The sequence below is a fragment of the Vitis vinifera genome, chromosome 11 (genome assembly GCF_030704535.1).
Source record: "Vitis vinifera cultivar Pinot Noir 40024 chromosome 11, ASM3070453v1".
Taxonomy (NCBI): Eukaryota; Viridiplantae; Streptophyta; class Magnoliopsida; order Vitales; family Vitaceae; genus Vitis; species Vitis vinifera.
The window spans coordinates 11,816,564-11,837,860 of NC_081815.1; the positions used below are offsets into that span (position 1 = coordinate 11,816,564).

The following is a 21,297-nucleotide window of genomic DNA, read 5'->3' on the forward strand; positions in this document are numbered from 1 at the left end:
GCTAATTCATAAATTCACCCCATAAAGCTCATAGAGATGATATAAAGAATCTGATGCTACCTAAAATTGATACTAAGCAAGGAAATTTTATTCTTAAAAAATAGAAATATGGAACTAGGAGTCTACAGTGATGCTAATCGGGCTATTAGATATGGTACTCTATCTTGGAAAAGTAAAAAGCAATCAATAGCCACTAAATCCAATGTAGAAGTTTTGTTTGGAGACATGGCTCAAGGGATTTCTAAATTACTTTGAACAAGAATCTTGCAGATCTTACATCACTTTAGAAGGACCTTTGAAGCAATATTGAGACAACAAAGCAACTATAAATATTAGCTCATAAACCATGTTCATCATGATCGAACCAAGCAAGTGAATATAGATTGAAACATTTTACAAATAAAAATAAAAATAAAAATGGTAGATTTCCATTCCGTATGTCACCCCATCTAAATAGTTGGCAAACATATTAACAAAGGGCCAGCCAAGCTACCCATTTCATACAATCTGCAATAAGTTAGGGATGTAAAATACCTTTCCACCAGCTTAAGAGGGAATGTTTGTCCTACCTAAAATCATCTAATTTTTTAGAAAATTTTGTATGCAGATCTGAAGGTATAATTGTCACATTTGTTATGGTTTTTACTGACTTGTAGAACTTGAAATTAGAAATCAGGTTGCCTAATTTAGAGAGATCTTCACCATGGAGATTACCCATTTTTCAGCAAATAATATTTACGAACAAAAATTAAAAATAAACAATTCCATGCATTTAAATTCACTCTGATGATAAACCAAACTGATCTTAAAATGTAGAGGTGGTCAGGTGAAGAGACAGATGATGGCAAGAAGCCATGAGAAGAACTCACTTTCCATGAAACAAACGGATTCAACCATAATGCAGGTGCATTGTCTTGTTTCTAACACACATTATACATTTGAGAAGATATTTTGGATCAATGGACAAAAGGCATCCTAATCCCCATTATTGCTTTCTCGAATGCATCACACGGACTACACTGCAAGCAAAGATTATAGTGAGTGGTTGCACAAGATTATGAAATATACTGGGTTAATAGCTATGATATGATGAGATCTTATTAAGGTTAGATCAGGTTAGAGAATACAACTGACACATATCAGAGAAGTGAAGGTTTCTTCATTCTCGTCATCAACACCAATCACCTAAATCATTATTGAATCAGTATCCATTGACACTATAATCCTGGCTAGAAGTTGTTTCACCATTGCTGTTGATGTTCACCATTCTGGTTTTCTTTTTTTTTTTCAATAAACTACAAGGTGAAGAAATATTTTGCAGGAAAAGAAGGTGACAGATTAGTTTGTGTACCAAACTTTTGCATAACCTCCCTTTGCATTTGGTTGGATTGGTCAACTCCTAGGCTGTTCAATGAAAAAAGGTGTTCTTTAACCAACAGCCTTAGTGTGTTAAAGGCCACCTAGCCAAAAAAATTTGCTCTTTGACCAACAGCCTTAGAGGCCACCTAGCCTAAGTTTATGGTGGCTTACATGATGTGCACTTCTAACTGAAGCCCACTATGGATTGATTCATTGTGCAAGGCCATCAGGTAATCATGCATGGCAGCAGTTGATCATGTCTATATGTCTAATGGATACATGATGCTTATTAAATATGAACTTTTATTTCCATTTTGTATAAGGTGTTCAAAAGTTCAAAAGGTGCATGTTACAGGAGCAGCATGGATGCAAAATTTGCAGTAAAGAGTACCAATCAAAAAAGAAAATAATAATTTGTGGTAAGGATCAATGACCTTTGATTTTCTTGTTCTTAGTCTTTGGAAAAAATGATCAAGTAATTAATTGACTGAGATTGTCACTTATCAATCAAATGGATTCCAATGCTATTAGCCATAGTTTTATCAGGTTAGTATATGTACTAAATACAACACACTACTATGTTTTCAAATTTTCTTTGGACTATAAAATGGTCAAACCCAATTTGGGTTGATGAAATAGCAACTCCATTATTTCCTTTTCCTTACAGTAAGTGCCTAGGTTCATTTCCACATGTAATTTGCTCTCTTAACAAGACTTACCTATTTGGTGTCCTTTTTGGTTTATAGTTATCTTCTTTGAAGATTTCTTGGAAGGTTACACTAAAAATTTTCATCATTCTCATGATCCCAAAATTTTTCCCTGGAATTGTAGAAATTTACCCTTCATAATTTCCTGACATACTATCAATATAATAATATGTTCTCTCAAAAATATTATAGTTCTCAAAAAGCAATATATGCAACTATCCATAACTTCTTTAAAGTGTCAGCAAAAAATCCAAAACCAAAATCAAATATTATCTACATATAAGGTATATTAGATTTCTATGAATTTCCTGCTTCTGTTATAAACTTGTAATTATTTTACATTTTAATATTGAGATCGAATCCCATAGATATTGTTTCATGCAAGCATTTGATTTACCATCTTTATTACGAATTTCTAAGGAGCAAGAATTCTTCTCATCTCCCACATAGTGATCCTAGATGATTAAGATTACCCTATCAGAAAAACTTGTTTTTATGTAAGTGAAATTAACTTGATGGTTCCTATTGATGCCAGTGCACATCATTTAAGCTTCAGCTAAACCTTGAGTAATTTAAAATCTCTCTCTATATAAAACATGAGTGCTTCAGGAACTCAGGAGTAGGACCAATTGATATTCTACCATCAGGTAAAGAAGAAAAGGATCCTCAAACGGTACACTTAAAAACCTTGTAAGTACATAAAAGGGGGCCACTGACCTTTATTTGCAGTTCTTTTTGACACTGGAAGCAGACTTGGTTCTCAGTTAATTTGATTGGGATAAAAACAGCCAGACTCATAAGGTGCTTTAAATAATTGAAACTCTTGAAACATGCTGCTTCCATTATTATGCAAATCCAATGAATGTCCCCGAGTCTCTGAAGGTGTTTGTTGAACGTGCATATTTTCTGATGAAGCAAGAGCCCAATTGTGTGGTTCAGCATGCATCGTGGGCTGGGCCATGCTGGTTTGGTTTACATGCATGAGCTGGTCCAAAGAAGTAGGTCCAGGATCATTCAAACCCCAAGAATTAGTTGACAGAAGAGAGAGAGCACGCCGGAAATCTGGTGCTACATTTGAATTAGAAGCAATTGCAGATGCCTCTAAACCTGAAACCCATAAAAGAAGGAAGAGAGTCAGTACATAAAAAGTTATCTTCAGTAGAGCTCTTCCACATAGGATACATAATCCAAGAAAAGTATCACTCAATTACAACCACAAAAACGTATCACTAGGTATTTCACTGCACTTGCAATAATGAAATTACTGCACTTGCAATAATATTTTTTTTCTTTTAAGAGCTAGAAGCTGTAGCACATAGATGCAGGAGTTCTAGAAAATTTAGGGAGTTGTACAAAAAAGTTCGGAAAGTTAAGACTTTTTAGGAGTTTCAGTGGGATGTGTAATAAAATAATAGATTTTCTATGGGAGCTTACGTTGGCTGTCTTCTTTTTAAGATCATAAAGTCTATTTTAGGTATTCTAAAGTAATGTAAAAGGGTGAGAGACCCATCAAGAACAGAAGAGGGAGAAATTGAGGTGTTCCCTTTCTATATGGGGTAGACACAAATGTATCCAAAAAAAGTTGAAGAAACAAGACTTTTGACGAAGAATAGGTCTTTCCATTTCCAGGTTTTCACCAGATTACTGAGACTCATCTAAAAGCTAATGGAACTAGTACAATAGACATCAGTTTCCCAGGCTCTTGCCTGGTTGCCTGATACTACATGATCCGTAAAATGGCACATGTTGCAAATATATTACCCAATTGAACACCAATACACGATTCTAAATAACAAAAATGAAGAAAAAAAGAGTGGGGAAGAGATCAGTTTTAAGGTTTCTCCTGTAAACAAGTCTGAAAATAACAAAAGGACCAAATATTTTAAAGAATTATAACATGATGAAAATCAAACAATATAACAATATCTAAAGAAGTTAGGTTAAAATATGTCCACAACAAGCCAGTTTGACACTGAAATCTAAAACTACCAAAACAAACTGCAATCAATTCATACCAGAGAGATTGAATCAAGGAAGTAACAGCATTATGATTACAAACATCATAAATATTTTTGGCTTTGTAAATTGTTTAAAATATACAGAGATTCAGAGCAGTAATTTGATTATTTGCTAAATCAATAGGTAGTTTAGTGACCCCTGATAAACCAAATCACCCAATGGTTTCCCAGACTCACTGCTAACTTGTTCCCATGTACTCAAGCTCTCTTGCTAGTCCTGTATCATGATGAGCACAAGGTACTGTTCTTTCATTTGTTCAATAAAGAATAGCAAGTTTATACTTTGTTTTTATGTTAACTGTTACAAGGGATTTTTAGTTTGTCATGTGGGCTTTGAGGAGTTGAAGATGTAATTTTATATTGGGCTTTGTTGCCACATGTCAGCAATTGTTTGTTGGAAGTCCCAAAGGAAAGCTTCACTACCAATAAAAATTTGTTTCAAAATTTGTCAGACCAGCAGCAAATTTTGTGTCACAAGTAAGAGAGAGTTGCATGAGAAAGCCAAAAAGCCTGTCATTCTAGAAGAGTTTGATAATTACAATAAGTGGAAAATAATGTATGTATGAGAATCACAATAAGAGCAGAAACTTTTAAAATAAGTAGGTCCGGATGATTAAACGTGCTTGATAACATAAATCACTCACTTAAGACTAAAAATCATTTAAAAACAACTTTATTCATTCAGTCCTGAATACCTCACTTATCACTTAACGCAAAACATAATAGGTGAATTTTACAATTTTACAACTTTTTAATTTCATTTCCCCCCTCATTGTAAAATTTTTTCATTTTATTTTTACCGTTAGTTAAATCAATATCTGTTAATACTCTATTCTTCACACAAAAAATCATCAATGAAATAAGTCTTTCTACTAGAATAAATTTCATTATGAATAAAAGTCTTTCTACCTTATGAAGAATCAAATTCTAAATGAATTATTAAGATTTATAGTTCTTGAATTGTTCTATTAATATAATATTTATCAAAATATGTTCCATTAATATAATATCATAATGGGGGTATAAGAGCAAACTTGAAAAACAAACCATTTCAAACTTTCAATAATCATTTTTATTATATATTTCAGTACTTATTCAACACCAAAATTTTCCAGCAGTTAATTTTCATTTTTATCAACGAGTACCTAAGTGCTTGTCAAGATTTCACCAAAATAGATGAACTTTTAGGAGGTGGATGATAAACTTCTGCAAGCACAGAAATACTGTTCTGAACATTTACAAGTTCAGGCTGGCAAAGTCTACAACAAAGTGAACCTCCCATGTAGGATGGAACATACATCCCCTTTGTCTAAAGCTTCACCTTCATTATACCTTAAATTGTATATGCAATACTCCAACCAAACAACTACTAACTTCATTGAAGCTAGACACAATGAAGTGGAAAATCACTGTCATACTAGAACCTGTGTTAGTTATTTAAGCCTCTAAATTGGGGGAGGGACAGCGTCAAGGGAGTAAGGTTGGAGAGGTTGTTTAGCTTATAATAATACCATTATATATTCCTATCCAAAAAAAAAAAAAAAATACCATTATATATGCCTGTAGTTAAGGGAGATCCCTAAGGAAGACTTCTCTTTGACACTCTGCTATCAAGAGCAATATGGTTTGCATATAATAGATGGAATGCCAACTGTAGGATCAAGACTACTCACCAGGCCTATGGACACTTATTTCCTAGGGGTTTCAAGTCTTCGTCATATTAGTATAGGCTAGCAGTTGTGGGTGATCCCCAAGGAATATTCTCTTTGGCACTATGTTATCAAGAGCAATAAGGTGTGCAAATAATAGATGGGATGCCCATTCAAGGGTCAGGACCTCACCAAAACACATGGAAACTATTTCACAAGTGTTAAAAATCTTCCTCATTTTTTTTTTGATAGATAAAGGAAATTCATTAAAAGCCAAAAGGCTAAAGAGAGTATACACGAAGTATACCAAGATACAAAGGATCAAGAAACAAAAGGTTCTGACCCTTACTTGGTGGCTAACCAGTTTACAAAATCAAACAACGATAAAGTATGATCCTTAATATATACCCTAGCCCAATTCACAAAAGTGTACAAAAAAATGGATTTGATATCTTGATCGTTTCTTTCCACATCATCGAAGGCTCTTCTATTCCTTTCTTTCCAAATAGTCCACATTAGGCAAAGGGGGGCAGTTTTCCATGCTTTCTCCCTTTTCTTGCCCACAAAAGATCCATACTATCCCAGGAGATTCCTTTTCACAGAGGAGTGCATCACCCATTGCACCCCAAAAAGGGAGAAGGTTAGATACCATAACATTCTGGCCTTCTCACAAAACAGGAGAAGGTGATCAATAGACTCCTCCTCATTTTTACACAAGAAGCACCTGTTGGGGATGTTCCAACCAAATCTCTTTAGGCGATCAATGGTGAGTAGTCTGTTCCAAGCCGCCTCCCAACCAAAGGAACTAGCCCTGGTTGGAGCCCAAGACGTCCAAATAGTACTAGCTGGGAAGGGGTGGTTGATGCCCATTGAGAGTGAGCTGTAAAAACACTTAACAGAAAAGGTCCCATTCTTATTTGCTTTCCACCTGAGCGAGTCATCCACACCTCTTCTAATAGCCAAAGGATGAAGCTTGCTTAATAAGTTTTCCACTTCCCCCACCTCCCAATCATTGAGGTGTCTGTTGAAACGAGGTCCCCAGCTACCCCCAGCTCCGTCTTCCTCCCAGGCCTCAGCAACCAAGCCTTCTTTGTTGACTGAGAGATTAAATAAGATGGGAAAAGCTTCTTCCAGAGATTGATTTTCACACCACAAGTCCTTCCAAAACTTCACTCTGGTGCCATCCCCTACAAGGAAGCGGGAGTGAGATCGAAAGTTTTCCCAACCGTTTCTGATGGCCTTCCAAACACCCACCCCATAACGATCTCTAACACCTTTTGAGCACCATCCCCCATCTTGAAGGTCATATTTACTAGAGATAATTTGCTTCCAAAGGGACTCGTTCTCATTGGCAAATCTCCACAACCACTTACCAAGAAGGGCCTTATTAAAAATAGCTAGGTTGCGTATGCCCAAGCCTCCATCCTTTTTAGCGGCACAAATAACCTTCCAACACACCAAGTGAGGTTTGTTTTCTAAAGCGCCCCCTCCCCATAAGAAATCCCTTTGGATTTTTTCGAGTCTTGCACAAACTCTCTTAGGGATCACAAAGAGAGAGAGAAAGTAGGTTGGGAGGCTAGAGAGGGTGCTTTTTAATAAGGTTAGACGGCCACCTTTGGAAAGGTATTGCCTTTTCCAGAGAGACAATCTTTTCCTGAATCTTTCTTCCACTGCATCCCACGCACTAGTGGATTTGTAAGGGGCTCCAAGGGGAAGACCCAGGTAGGAAGTAGGTAAACATCCAATCTTACATCCCAAAACTGAGACGAGGGACTCCATGGGGGGACACTCCCCCACTGGGATGGCCTCAGACTTGCTCAGATTGACTTTTAGCCCTAAAATCGCCTCAAACCACATGAAGGTCCAGCTAAGGTATTGCAACTGAACTGCATTGGCGTCGCAGAAGATTAAGGTATCATCGGCGAATAGGAGATGGGAAACGATCAGCCCCTCTCTACATCTTCCTCCCACTTTGAAGCCTGAAAAAAAGCCCTCATTTCTTGCACGTGACAGCAGTTGGCTAAGAGCTTCCATGGCAAAAAGAAAGAGGTAGGGGGAGAGAGGGTCACCTTGCCTCAATCCCCTAGAACTACGGAAGAAGCCCGTGGGGCACCCATTGATGAGGATTGAGAATGTGGCCGTGGACCAACACCATTTCATCCAATTGATCCATTTGTGCCCAAATCCCATTCTAGACATCACATCTATGAGGAAGTTCCAATTTACATGGTCAAAAGCCTTCTCAATGTCCAATTTAAGGAGGAGGCCCGGCACGTTGTCTTTTAATCTAGAATCAAGGGCTTCGTTGGCAATAAGAACAGCGTCTAGAATCTGTCTCCCATGGACGAAAGCTTGCTGCGAATCAGAAATCACCTCTCCCATCACTGATTTCAGCCTATTAGCAAGGACTTTGGCTAGTAGTTTGTATACACTCCCTACCAGGCTGATTGGTCTGAAATCTCTTAGGTCTTCAGCCCCTTCCTTTTTGGGAATGAGCAAAAGAAACGTGGAGTTCAAACTTCTCTGGAAGGTCCCATGGAGGTGAAACTCTCTGAAGAGCTCCAAGATTTCTGATTTAACAACATCCCAGCAACACAACCAAAAGGCCATTGTAAAGCCGTCCGGGCCTGGAGCTTTGTCGCCACAACAGCTGCTTAGGGCTGCATAGATTTCCTCCTCAGAAAACACAACTTCTAGGCTGCTGGCCAAACCTTCTCCCAGCTCCTTGAAGTTAAGGCCATTGATATTAGGCCTCCAATCCCCTGGTTCTGAGAGGAGGGATTTATAGGCCCTACAAACGCCTTCTTTTAAGTCATCACTAGAAGAGAGAGTGACCTCATTTATTCTAATTTTAGACAGGAAGTTCTTCCTTGCCCTAGCATTGGCCATTTTGTGGAAGTATTTGGTGTTCTTGTCGCCTTCTTTTAGCCAAATTTCTCTTGACTTCTGTCTCCAAGAAGTTTCTTCCAACAGAGCCCATTTCTTGTAGTCCTCAAGAGCCAGATTTTTAGCCTCTACTTCACTAGCAGTGAGGGGGCTGTCGTTCTCCCTGGTCTCCCATCGCTGCAGGCGAGAGAAGGCTTCTGCTCTATTGAGAGAGACATTACCTATCACCTCCTTGTTCCAGTTCTTCAAGTCCTTCTTGAGCGCTTTGAGCTTCTCGGCAATGCAGTGGCTACTAGAACCTTCAACAGAATACCCATTCCACCAGCTTCGGACTAGGTCTTGGAAACCATCGATTTTTAGCCACATATTTTCAAACCGGAAAGGGCTTTTGCCTGAGGAGAATCCTCCAACTTGAAGGACTATAGGACTATGGTCAGAAATCAAACGAGGGAGAGCAGCTTGGGTGATGGCGGAGAAGTGGTCTTCCCACTGGTCCGAAAACAGAAAACGGTCCAGTCTAGAGGCAGCTTGAGAGTTCAAACCCCCTATCCAAGTGAAAGGGCCTCCAGCCAGAGGGAGATCCTTTAGCCCCAGTTCCCCTATAACCTCTGAGAATCTTCTCATTTCAGTTGTGAGCCTAAGGGAGTTCCTTCTTTCCTCTGGGAATCTAACAGCATTGAAGTCCCCTCCTAAACACCAGGGGTCCTCCCAGAGGCCACGGATGGCACTAAGTTCCTCCCAAAAATCCTCCTTTTCACTGCTAATCACCGGCCCATATACCCCAGAAAAAATCCAAGTGAAGCCATCGACACAGTTTCTGAAACGGATAGAGATAGAGTACCCCTCCCCCTTTTCTACCTCCAAGTTCTCCAAGACTCTGTTGTCCCAGAGGAGCAGGAGACCTCCTGCCGTACCCCTAGCATCTACAGAGGCCCAATTAAGAAATCTTCCAATACCCACACTGTTGACCAATTGCTGAGACATCTCTTTCACCTTCGTCTCCAAAAGGCAAACCAAATCTGGTTTTTGGTTCCTTACCACGCCCTTGATCAACTTTCTTTTCTCTGAGTCATTAAGCCCGCGAACATTCCAACAGAGAATTTTAATTCTCATTAGTCAACTGGAACCAAATCCCAGGAATTGTGGCCGGACTTTTTGGCTAACCCTGAAGTCTCCCCGTAACTAACAGAGCATTCCAACCTTTTCAACTCTCTTTCAAAACGGGTGGTGCAAGATTTTTTCTTCTTTCGTCGCTTGCAAAGGGTGCTATTTCCCGTCCTCAGCTTCAATTCCTCAAGTAAATTCAGAATTTCAACCTCGTGTCCTTCGACAGATATTCCCAAGACTTTGCTAAAATGGAAGAGATTGGAAATCTCCTCCTCTGACCATACTTCTTCGCGCGGGGAGATATCTGTGTGGTCCTTCTGCTTCGCCGCAAAGTTTGGGGGGTCGGGCCTCAGGACCACTGTCGACCCATCTCTAAGCATCAAGGACAGAGGAATCGGCGTCTCTTCAGTCTCTCTTGACGTCGGATCCGTCTGTCCAGAGCATCCCCTTTCCCTCTCGGATCCCGTAACCAAGAATGGAGTAGAAGAAGGAGAAGAAGGCATCCCACTCAAGGGGGGTGGAGGGGGCAAGAGCATACCTTGAAGATTGCGGCCTTCGGCAGTGGGAGGGAGGTCATTTGCCGACGTTACTTCCAAATGGGACGGCGCTTCCAACTGGGGGCTCTCAGCGGGGGGTCCTCTCCTCCGGTGCGGGGAGCAGGTAGAGGTTCCCAGCCCTAAGTCGCTAGAAGAAGCTGGGCCAAGGGGTATATAAGTGTTTCCCAGAGAATGGGCCTTCCCTAACCCAGGCCCAATGGGGCGGGCCAGGTCCGGGTGGGCCGAGGAGTCCAGACCAAGGCCCAAATCCAAATCGCAGGCAAGGGCCTGGTGGGCAGTTGACTTCGACTTGTCTGAGGCATCGTCTCTCCCCAAAACCGGCGAAGACAACTTTTCAGGCTGCGGAGGCAGCTTTTCAGGCTGCGGAGGCAGCTTTTCAGGCTGCGGGGGCAGCTTTTCAGGCTGCGGGGGCAGCTTTTCAGGCTGCGGGGGCAGCTTTTCAGGCTGCGAAAGGGCTGAGGAAGAGGGCGGAAAGCCCACGCTCCCCTCGGCGCGTGAGTGGGACACTTCGTCATCCTTGCGCTTCCAAGCACCGGGCCCATGGGAAGGGAGCACAGTGGAGATGCGGGGTTCTTCTTCCCACCAGAGCTGCATAGCGAAACAAGAGGAGCCGGCGACCACCTGCAGAGAAATTGGGTGATGCCAGTCTCTGGTTTCGATGAGGATTCTGGCCCATTTGAGATTCCGACGCTCGGCTGTGTTTTCATCCACAGCCACGAATCTTCCACAAGAGTCCCCAAACCTCTTGAAGAGGCTTCTTCCCCAAAGGTGCAAAGGGAGACCTAAAATTTTGACCCATACAAGGCGCGTATCCCCGTTGTCTTCCTTAAGGCAGCCCACTGAAGGCTTCCATTTTTCAAGGTGGAAGCTTCTTCCTCTAAAGCTTTTCTCCCCTAAATTAAGCACCCTCTCAGCTTCGTCCGCAAACTCAAATTCCAAAAACAAGAGGTTTTCCCTCATGTTAGACAGCCAGAGGTTCCCTTCTAGGAGCCAGGTATTTTTCGCCCATGTCCCGAAGGTAAAGAGATCAGGGAGGCGGTCCGAGTCTCCCTTCCAAAGGCCTATCAGACACCTACCCAGCATTTCCTCATTTCTAACGAGAGATTCTTTATCAGCTTCTAACCAGACGGCATCGCGGGGCGCGGGACAAACTCGAAGGGGGATGGAGGCTCTATCCACACCTCTGTTAGGCAGAGCTTGAGGTAGAGCACCTTTCCACTGAAAGGGAGAGACACCCAAGCTTTTCAGTTTACTGACGAGCAGATTCCAGCCTCCAACGAGCCCCCCACCTTCTGGAAAAGCCAAGGAGAATCTTTTGTTCTCCACATCCCTTACAACGCAAAACAGGAATCTCCCTGCTTTGTTGCTTTGCAGTTCCAGACTATAGTTTCTATCCCCTTCCGACCAAAACTTCTTGAAAGGAGTTCTTTCCTATAGCTCACAGCATGACTCAACCCCTTCAAGCAACAAAGATAGACTTTTCCCTCCAAATCTTATCCATGAAGAAGACTTAGGGCCTCTCTCACAGATTTTCCCACGCACTCTCCCTTTCTGCTCTTCTATGTTAATCTCAAAAGTTTTCTCAACACCAAACCAGCATCTACCTCCAGGATTCATGGTTAAAAATCTTCCTCATGATAGTTCATTGTTTGCAATGGATCTAAAATGCATATTCTGAGAAGACCATTGGTGGGGTATTCTTCCCCTTTGTTATTCTTCCTCTTATCTTTGAGAAGGTGCAACTCCCCAATTCATTGTTATTCTCCTTTCCCTGTTATTCACTATCTTCGCACTTTGCTTCTCATTGAAATCTCAATGAGAGTGAGATTATTGCTTTGGCATTGCTCCTTTCCCTAAAAAAGGCAGTTCCTCCTTTTGCTCCAAACAAGAGATGTTAGGCCTGAAATGGATCAAGATCTTTCTCTTCAAAATCCTTCTTCCCTTTTCTTTTCAAAAAGGATAACCTAACTGTTTCTTACCAGCCAAGCAGACCTGAAGATCCAAATTCCAATGGCTGCTCTAGAGTTAAATCATTCACAAGGTTTGTGACTCACAAGGTTTGTGACTCACAAGGTTTGTGACTCACAAGAAAGTAAATGCTAGTAGCATGCTTTAATCCTGGCTCATGTGTTCTATGAAAGATGCGAAGATGCGATAGATCATTTTTGCCCCCATTCTTGACTTGCTTTTTTTTTTCTGAGAGGCAAATTTTTGTCCCCATTAGGACTTGAACCTGGAACCTTCAACAAACCGTCCCCCAGCCCTTTTTTATGATCTTTGGAAATTCCTCTTTCTTATGTTGGACATGCAGTAGGCAACTAGATCCTTGATATACCACTGGTAGCTTTTCATGGTTTTGGAAAGATGTTCAAAGTAAGATTGATACAAGAAATGCTACAATTTACTAGGACAAGTGAAGATAATTGGAGATTGGTTGGGACCTTGCTTACTTCTTTTATGCTCTTTGAATCACTGTTACAAATGCCTTTATAGGTATTCCATTGAGTTTTGTACTGTTAGATTGGAACAATGTTTCCTACTCCAAAAGATCAAGTGGGAAAACTGTAGGATTTCAAAATATAAATCCCTATTTTATAGGGATTAGTTAACTAGTTAATAAAAAGATAAAGAATAAATATTCCAAATCTCATTTTTTCCATGTATATCCCTAATTTATAGGGATGGCATTTTATTCCCTGTATCAAGAAGATTTTATGGCAGTCTTGTAGCCATTCTCTCCTATTTATTCTATTTCATGTCCCTAATGAAGATAAGAAAAATAAAGAAGTTTTCTTCTCAATAAACCTTTATGGTATCATAGCCGAATTAGGCTCCCTGGGTTTCAAAATTCTTCAGCCTTCTCTGTTTTCCAGCATCGCAGAATTCTGTTTCCGCCCTTTTTTTTTGTGTTCAAAAACAGAGGCCTGCATCAGTCCTCATGATAAAATAGCATGGCTACTGAAAGACAAGTCATCTTCTTTGGAGGTCATTTCTGGTCCAGAAAATGTTCAGAATTCCAGTCAAACAACAACCAACAACAATCACCAAAGGAGGAATAGCAGACCTTGGTGCAACCATTGTCGCAAACCAGGGCATACAAAGGACCACTGCTGGCAGATTTATGGAAAACCAGCAGACTGGAAATCACGACAGTCAATTAGAGATGGTCGAGGTATGATAGCCATGACAGGAGAGACAAAGAAACAGCAGACAGCCAAGAAGTCCACACTTTTCAGCAAAGGACAAGTAGAGATTATTCAGAAATTAATCTCTCAGATTGCCGCTTCCCAAACAAACTCAATGACAGCAGCTCCGGTTGCTCAAAAAGGTAATTTTTCAATTGCCTTGAGTTCTCAAAAGGAGAAGAAGAATCAATGGATAATAAACTCTGAGGCTTCCGACCATATGACTGGTAATGCTGATTTATTTCATAATTACAGCTTGTATTCTGAGAACTTTAGAGTTTGTATTGCTGATGGTTTTATGTCCAAGGTGGCGGGAATAGGATCAATATGTCTCACTAAAGACTTAATTCTAAAATCTGTCTTGTTGGTTCCAAATCTTACTCGCAATCTACTATCAATTAGCAAGCTTTCCAGAGACTTAAATTGTGTCACTAACTTTTATTCAACACATTGTGAATTTTAGGACTTGGAATCGGGGAGGACAATTGGCAATGCTAAGGAATGTGCAGGACTATCTTCTTGAGGTTCCTAATAGTCCTAAGAAGCAAACTCAAACTGCATGTAGTGCGTCTTTTTCTATTCCCTTTAATTCTTCAAATAATAATAGTGCCATATTATGTTGTGGCACTATAGATTAGGACATCCAAATTTTTTATACCTGAAAAACTTGTTTCCAAAGTTATTTAAAAATTCCAAAGCTAAATCTTTGCAATGTGAAATTTGTCAACTGTCAAAACATGCAAGAACCAGTTTTCCACTTCAAGGTTATAAAGTCTCTCATCCTTTTGCAATAATCCATAGTGATATCTGGGGTCCCTTTAGAATCAATAATGTCACAAGATCCAGATGGTTCGTATCTTTCATTGATGATCATACTTGGGTCTGATGGGTTTACCTAATAAAAGAAAATTCTGAAGTTGGTCTCATTTTTAAAAGATTTTATAATATAATCCAAAATCAGTTTTAGGCAAAAGTCAACATTTTCAAATCTGATAATGCCTGAAAATATTTTAATTCAAATCTAGGAGAATACTTTGTGAACCAAGGAATAATTCATCAAAGTTCTTGTATTGATACCCCTTAACAAAATGGTGTGGCCGAGCGGAAAAATAGACACCTTCTTGATGTTGCAAGATCAATAATGTTTACCATGAATGTGCCTAAGAATTTTTGGGTGAAGCCATTCTCACATCTGCATACCTTATCAACAGAATGCCCACTCAAACTCTTCAACTCCAAACACCACTCCAAAAACTTCTTCAAAGCTATCCCAATACAAGCTTTATGTCCACCTTCCCACCCAAAATTTTTGTACAACCTTTGTTCACATATATGATCATCATCGCTGTACGCTTGATCCAAAGGCCACCAAATGTCTATTCCTTGGCTACTCTCCTACATAAAAAGGGTATAAGTGCTATTCACCTGTTACCAGGAAATTTTATGTTACCTTGGATGTCACTTTCTTCGAAAAACAACCCTTCTACACCAAAAATCCCATTAAGGGGGAGGAAAATATACAAGAATGTAATTTTTAGGTTCAAGAAGAATTATCTCCTAGGTTTGAACAAGTATTCCTGTCAATCAACCTCTACCTGAGCCATTCAAACCACTTGAGTCTTTCAAGCCTTTTACCTACTCCATCCACACCGACTCATACACAACATGCAAAAGAAACTAAGTTACATGTTTACTCAAGGAGGAAATGACCTCAAGAGGAATTAAAGTACCACACTCAACCTAAGCAAAACCAAGAATCCGATTTGAATCTAGAAAGTCCAAGTAAAATTAAAATACTCAAGTTTGTGATGTTCTTGATGATCTTGATATACCCATTGCTCTTAGGAAAGGTGTGAGGTCGTGTACTCAACACCCAATCTCTAACTTTGTATCTTATGACAGATTATCCCCATAGTATTATGCTTTTGTTACTAATCTGTCAAATGTAGAGATCCCAAAGAGAGTCCATGAATCAGGTTTGTACATCTTGGGGACGACTTCCCATCCTTCTCATGTTTTTATATTTTAATACAATTGTTCGTTTCTGAATTTTTTTTTATTTTTTTATTTTTAAAAAAAGAGTATCCATGAGGCCCTACAAAAACCTAAGAGAAGACGAGCAATTGGTAATGAAATCAAGGCTCAAAAGAAGAACGAAACTTGGGAACTGTCAAATTTGCCCAAAGGAAAGCATCCAGTTCGTTGTAAATGGATTTTCACTATTAAGTACAAATCAAATGGAAGCATAGAACGATATAAAGTTAGACTTGTTGCTTAGAGATTTACTCAAGCATATGGTATAAACTATCAAGAGACATTTGCTCCTGTAGCCAAACTTAATACCGTAAGAATACTATTGTCACTTACAGTCAATCTAGATTGGCCTCTTCAACAATTAGATGTCGAAAATGTCTTTTTCAATGGACACCTAGAAAATGAAGCCTACATGGAAATCCCTCAAGAATTTGAAAATAATGCCAATATTGGAAAAGTCTGCAAGCTTCGAAAGTCTCTATATGGACTTAAACAATCTCTATATGGTTTGACAAGTTCACAAGGGTTGTGAAGAATAATGGGTACACACAAGGACAGGTTGATCATACCTTGTTCATCAAACATTCAAATGATAGAAAAGTAGTCATTCTCATTGTCTATGTCAATGATATTATTGTGACAAGGAATTATACAGATTAAGTGAGAGGATTGAAGGAAGTGATGGCCAGAGAGTTTGAAATTAAGGACCTAGGAACTCTCAAATATTTCCTAGGTATGGAAGTAGCTTGCTCAAAAAGGGTTGTTGTTGTTGTCTCTCAACAAAAGTACATACTAGACTTATTGAAGGAAACAGGAATGCTAGGGATCTAAGCCTTCAAACACACCCATAGAATCAACCTATAAAGTTGGACTAATGACAGATAGTTCACCTATTGACAGAGAGATATCAAAGCCTTGTGGGTAAACTCATTTACCCATTACATACACAACCTGACATGGGTTTTTCGATGAGTGTTGTAAGTCAATACATGAATAATCCGAATGAAGAGCGTTTTAACTTACCTGGAGGGGCCCCTTTGTGGGGAAGAAAAGGAAAAAGGTTTGGAAATCCATACCGTTGTGTATTTTTTAGACGGTTTGGAAGGAGAGGAATACACTAGCTTTTAAGGGGGGGGTGTTGAATATCCAAAAATTAAAGAGTTTTTTTGTTTGTAACTTATGGAGCTGAGCCAAATTGTATTTAGGCGAGGAGTTTCTCTCCCTTATAGGCTTTTTGGAGTGGGTAGCATCCACTTAAGGGGAGGTGAACCTTTTCTGGTCTTGTTGCTCTTTTTGAGGCCTTAGCCGCCTTGTATACTCCCTGTATGCTTTGTGGCTTTTAGCCTCTTTTTAATGCATATCTTGTTTACTTATCAAAAAAAAAAATCCGAATGAAGAGCATTTTAAAGTTGTATACAAAATTCTTCAGTATTTAAAGATGACACCAAGAAAAGGTTTATTTTTCCAAAAAGGATCTAATAAGAGGATCGAAGTTTATTCCGATGCAGATTGGGCTAGATCTATTAACGACCCAAGATCTACAACTGGCTATTGTACCTACATTTGGGGAAATTTAGTAACTTGGAGAAGTAAAAAATAGTCAGTAGTAGCAAGAAGCAGTGTTGAGGTAGAGTTCAGAGACCTAACGAAAGGCATTTGTGAATGAATGTGGTTAAAAAGGTTGCTTGGAGAATTAGCCAACATTACACGCAAATCTTGGAATAGCAACCTAGGTACAAAAGTGATAGAATATATAGAAACTTGTGGGCTGGCGGTGGTATGGTGGCTGTAGTTATATACAGTCAATCACATGTATACCTAGTGGAAACAGTTGCTGGTTAGCAGTGGGGAAGGTGGGATTTCCCTGGGTCAAAAATAGCAGGAGAAATTTTTTTGGTCATGATAGTGATGTTGCCAGTGGTGGTGGGGTGGCATCAGAGGTAGAAATAGTCACAAACCCTAAAGAAAAGGAGGTTAATGTAATCATTCAATAAGGAAAAAGAAAATTGAATTATAATTTGTTATGTCATGTGAGCTCATCTGAAGTTAAAGAATGAATAGCTTACCATCCTTTTTTTTTATAGGTATAAATATAGCTCATCATTCTTAGACGCCTAAGGTAAATGATTGCCCAGATTCTAATTACAGTAATTAAGTCATAATGTAAACAGTACAACCATGTCACAACGTAAAACCTTCTTTTTAACATTTCCACTATAAGTCCAACATTCTTTTATGTAAGAGAAGAGGAGTGTACCTTGGTTAAGGACCCGAGGTGTACTGCCATCAAAAGACAACATCCTCTCTGAGTTACCATGTAGCATAGAAATAGCATCCGGCATCTCATCAGTGGGCAAATGCAGCTGCTTATCAATGCCTACTGCTTTTACAGGCCTAATCAAAGAACCTCCAGTCTGGGTGTCCTTAAAGCTGCATGGATTTTGCCACATAGGAGTTGCAACAGGGATTGGTAACCTGTTGCATGCAAGATTAATCTGCTGTCTGCCATCTGTGTAAAGGTTAAATCAATGAGATTAAGCATCATGTATGGCTTCAAAAGGGATAGTATGAAACAGTCTTATGATAGAACAGAAGTTACTAAAATATGGAAAAAAAAAAAATCAGTACATTATTAGGTAGTCTAATAAGAATGATGTAAGTCTACCTGAAAGCACATTTTTCCAAAATTAACATTTTAGTTAATTTAAGAAATTAAAGTTCACTAATAGATAGCAAACAAAACATGATAGTAAAACCATAATGGAGTGCCTAACAAGTAGAAAAATGAAATATAGAGAAACACAGATATCATTACAAAGAACAAAGCCAGTAGGGCTTATATTATAAGGTAGCTTAAGAGTTAAAAGTTGAAATTAGCACCATATAGTGATGAAGGCAGCCTTCCAGAGCTAAATTGGATTGACTCTGGATGTGGCCTGCGGCGCCGTGCATTGTGGTCATTGAGGCGCCTACGACAACTTCGCTTCTTGTCATCAAACTCTGTCAACTCATGGAACCTTTGACATTGTAAACCAAGTAATTCTCACATCAACATCCTTAAAACAATTACTTGAGGTTAGAATGACTTAACCAAAAATTTTTGTACAGGAAATAATAACACAGAGAACAATTAATAAGACAATCAACAAGACAAACCACAAAATATCTTTCTCAACTTAAGGTTATTTCCCAGTAAAATCAAGATCCACACATGAAACTTGCCTGCTGCACTGTTGACAAAACCGGCGCTCCAAACCAGCTACAATGACCTTGGGGCTTTTGGAATGGTTTTCACAGATTCTATGCCTGCGATGGTAATCCTTAGCTGACTTGAGGTCAAGGTTGCATCCTTCAACTTGGCAACGAGGGGTTTGCGAACTCTGATAAGATGTTCTAAATCGCTTTGTTGCAGAAACAGATGATGCAGGATTGACAGAAGAAGTTGTAGTTTTAGCGGTGCTAGCAGCACAAACATCTTCAAAGTAAGTCCGCTTCCCCAGTTTTAAACCAATCATTGCTTCACCAGAGCCATCAGAAGTCCCTACAGTTGGACAATTTCCACTACTGCCCACTCTTATCAACTCTTTGTTCTCACTAAAATCTTTATGAAAATCTTCAACATTCCTAAATTTCTTTATTCCCTCTTTCAACGAAGAATCACCTGAAACAGAGATGGAGCTCCTGGAAGAAGAGCCATGACCCAAATCAGAACCAGAGAAGCCACCACCTCCAGATGAGTATACAGATCCATTATCCACCCCTCCATCTACTTCAATATCATGGTTTGACAGTTGTACCCGCCCAGGAAATTCGAAAGCCTTAGTATTAAACGCTGTTAGGGTCTCCCAGTCCCATTCTGAGGGAGTTCTTAAATTCCACTCCATCACAGAAAGAAACCTCATGAAAAGAATTCAAACAGCATCTTCCCCATAGAATGCACAAAGCGTCTCTATTGAACACCAGTTACTGCATGCATAAGCTAACATAAGTTCAAAATCCGTAACTATCTACATAAAGGCTTAAAAAATTAATCTAATCATATGAATGAGATTGAGCAAAAAATTCTGGAAGCAGTCACAAATCACAACACTGATCAGACATGCTCTAAAACAAAGATAATAACAAAAGTGACAAAACATTCCAAAAGGACAACCACAAAAAGATTATGTAAGCATTTAATAAGCATGTCTGTTATCCATCAGGATCAAAAATCTAAAGCTAAACTAATGCAGTGGTTACCTTCAAACTTAAAGCTTGGAATTGTAGAGTTTGTCTGAGCTCCTCCTGTTTAGCAGCAACAAAAACAGTAGGTAGGAAGTCTTTTTGGTGTTGCCGCAGACAGATTAAGTCCCTTGTTCCTTGAGCAGCTAAGCCTAGTAGACATCCATGGATACTTCTAAAGCCAAATGATGCAGATAAAGAGAACAGAAACTGAACAAGAACAAAAGGTGTCACTTTCAGGCCATTGGTTTTCTTAGATTTTTAGTATCCCTCACCATCCAACAAATAAGTGGTACTCAATCTGTCAGACACCTCCATGTGGATTCTTCTCAGTTCCTATTTTTTCCAAGACAAAAACGACACCACATGCCATCGAAATGGTCCTGCCACCTCATCACCCACAAAGTCACCACTCAACACAAAACAACCTTGGCCCCACCGAATCACAAAATCTCAGCAGTCCTGCTCAAGCATCACTAGCCTTTCACACACACACACAGAGACAGAGAGAGAGAGAGGTTTAATTCACTTGCAGTTTTGCAGTAATTGTGTCAGACTATTTCACCACAGAAATTTGCAAGCAAAAGAGCAACCATTTCTTGGAAAATTACCTTCATCTAGATATAGATTTGACGTACATCATCAAAGGGCTGCCTGACACTAGGATATAAACACACGTCTGCTAAAGAGGTTACTTTCTCAATTAAAAACCACCCAGAAAGAAGCAGTTGCAGGCATTGACATCAGAAGCTTTCACCAACTTCCATCACCACCTCATAGTTGCAATTAATCAGTTTGCCACTTCCCTTTCAATAATTATCAGGCAAACTTCAATCACACTTACTGCTCTGAGATTGATAGGTAGGCAATTCTAAAGTTGCAAAAGCCTCATAAACCTTTTCACAGTGTGATGATTCAAAAAGCTCGCGCATATACAAGTAAAAGATATGAGTCCATGGATTCGGCTTTCCTTTGTTTGTTTATGTGTTAAAAGCAAAGCCAAAATCCAAGGGCCACCAGTGAGCTTTTCAAATCATTACCTTCTCCAAACTGATTTCACAAACAGAGTTGGGTGGATAAAGTCCCAATTAAACCTGGGAAAAGGAAACATACAAACACACACAGATTTTAATAACATGGATATCCCCTCTTTGACTGCTATGCCAATCAACCTAAAGCATAAGTGACTGGTCCATTTCATCTTAAAACCTAAACCCATCTCTCTTCCACCCAATTATGCAACAAAGGCATGTTCATTTATTAAAAACAATCACTTTATAAATTGTTTCCACCTAATCTTCTAAATCAACCATTTCCCAAAAGGATCTAAGTGCAATTGACCCAGAGAAACGATCATCAGTATTAAATTTAAATTTTTATGGTTCACTAAAATAAAAATTTAAATTTAAATTTTTAACATGACAAGATACATTTTTCTTTTTCTCTTGGAGAAGCTAACCAAAATGATGTGATAAAATATCCGTTAAGTTAGATGGAGCCTCCAATAAAGGAAAACTGCTCCCAACGACACAAAAAAACTCTTCTTAACAACTCGAGTTCCTGCTACCATTTCC

At 39.4% G+C, this 21,297-nt stretch overlaps 1 protein-coding gene across 1 annotated transcript; it reads right to left on the reverse strand.

The window, feature by feature from the left end:
* Positions 1 to 833: 833 nt before the first annotated feature.
* On the reverse strand, positions 834 to 19,429 carry LOC100246757 (promoter-binding protein SPL10). The gene is given in 6 exon segments (NM_001281264.1): positions 834 to 1,019; positions 2,784 to 2,905; positions 2,907 to 3,173; positions 17,760 to 18,011; positions 18,383 to 18,519; positions 18,725 to 19,429. Coding segments are annotated over 6 exon segments (1,503 nt in total). The 5' UTR covers positions 19,387 to 19,429; the 3' UTR covers positions 834 to 956.
* Between the last annotated feature and the right edge of the window lie 1,868 nt (positions 19,430 to 21,297).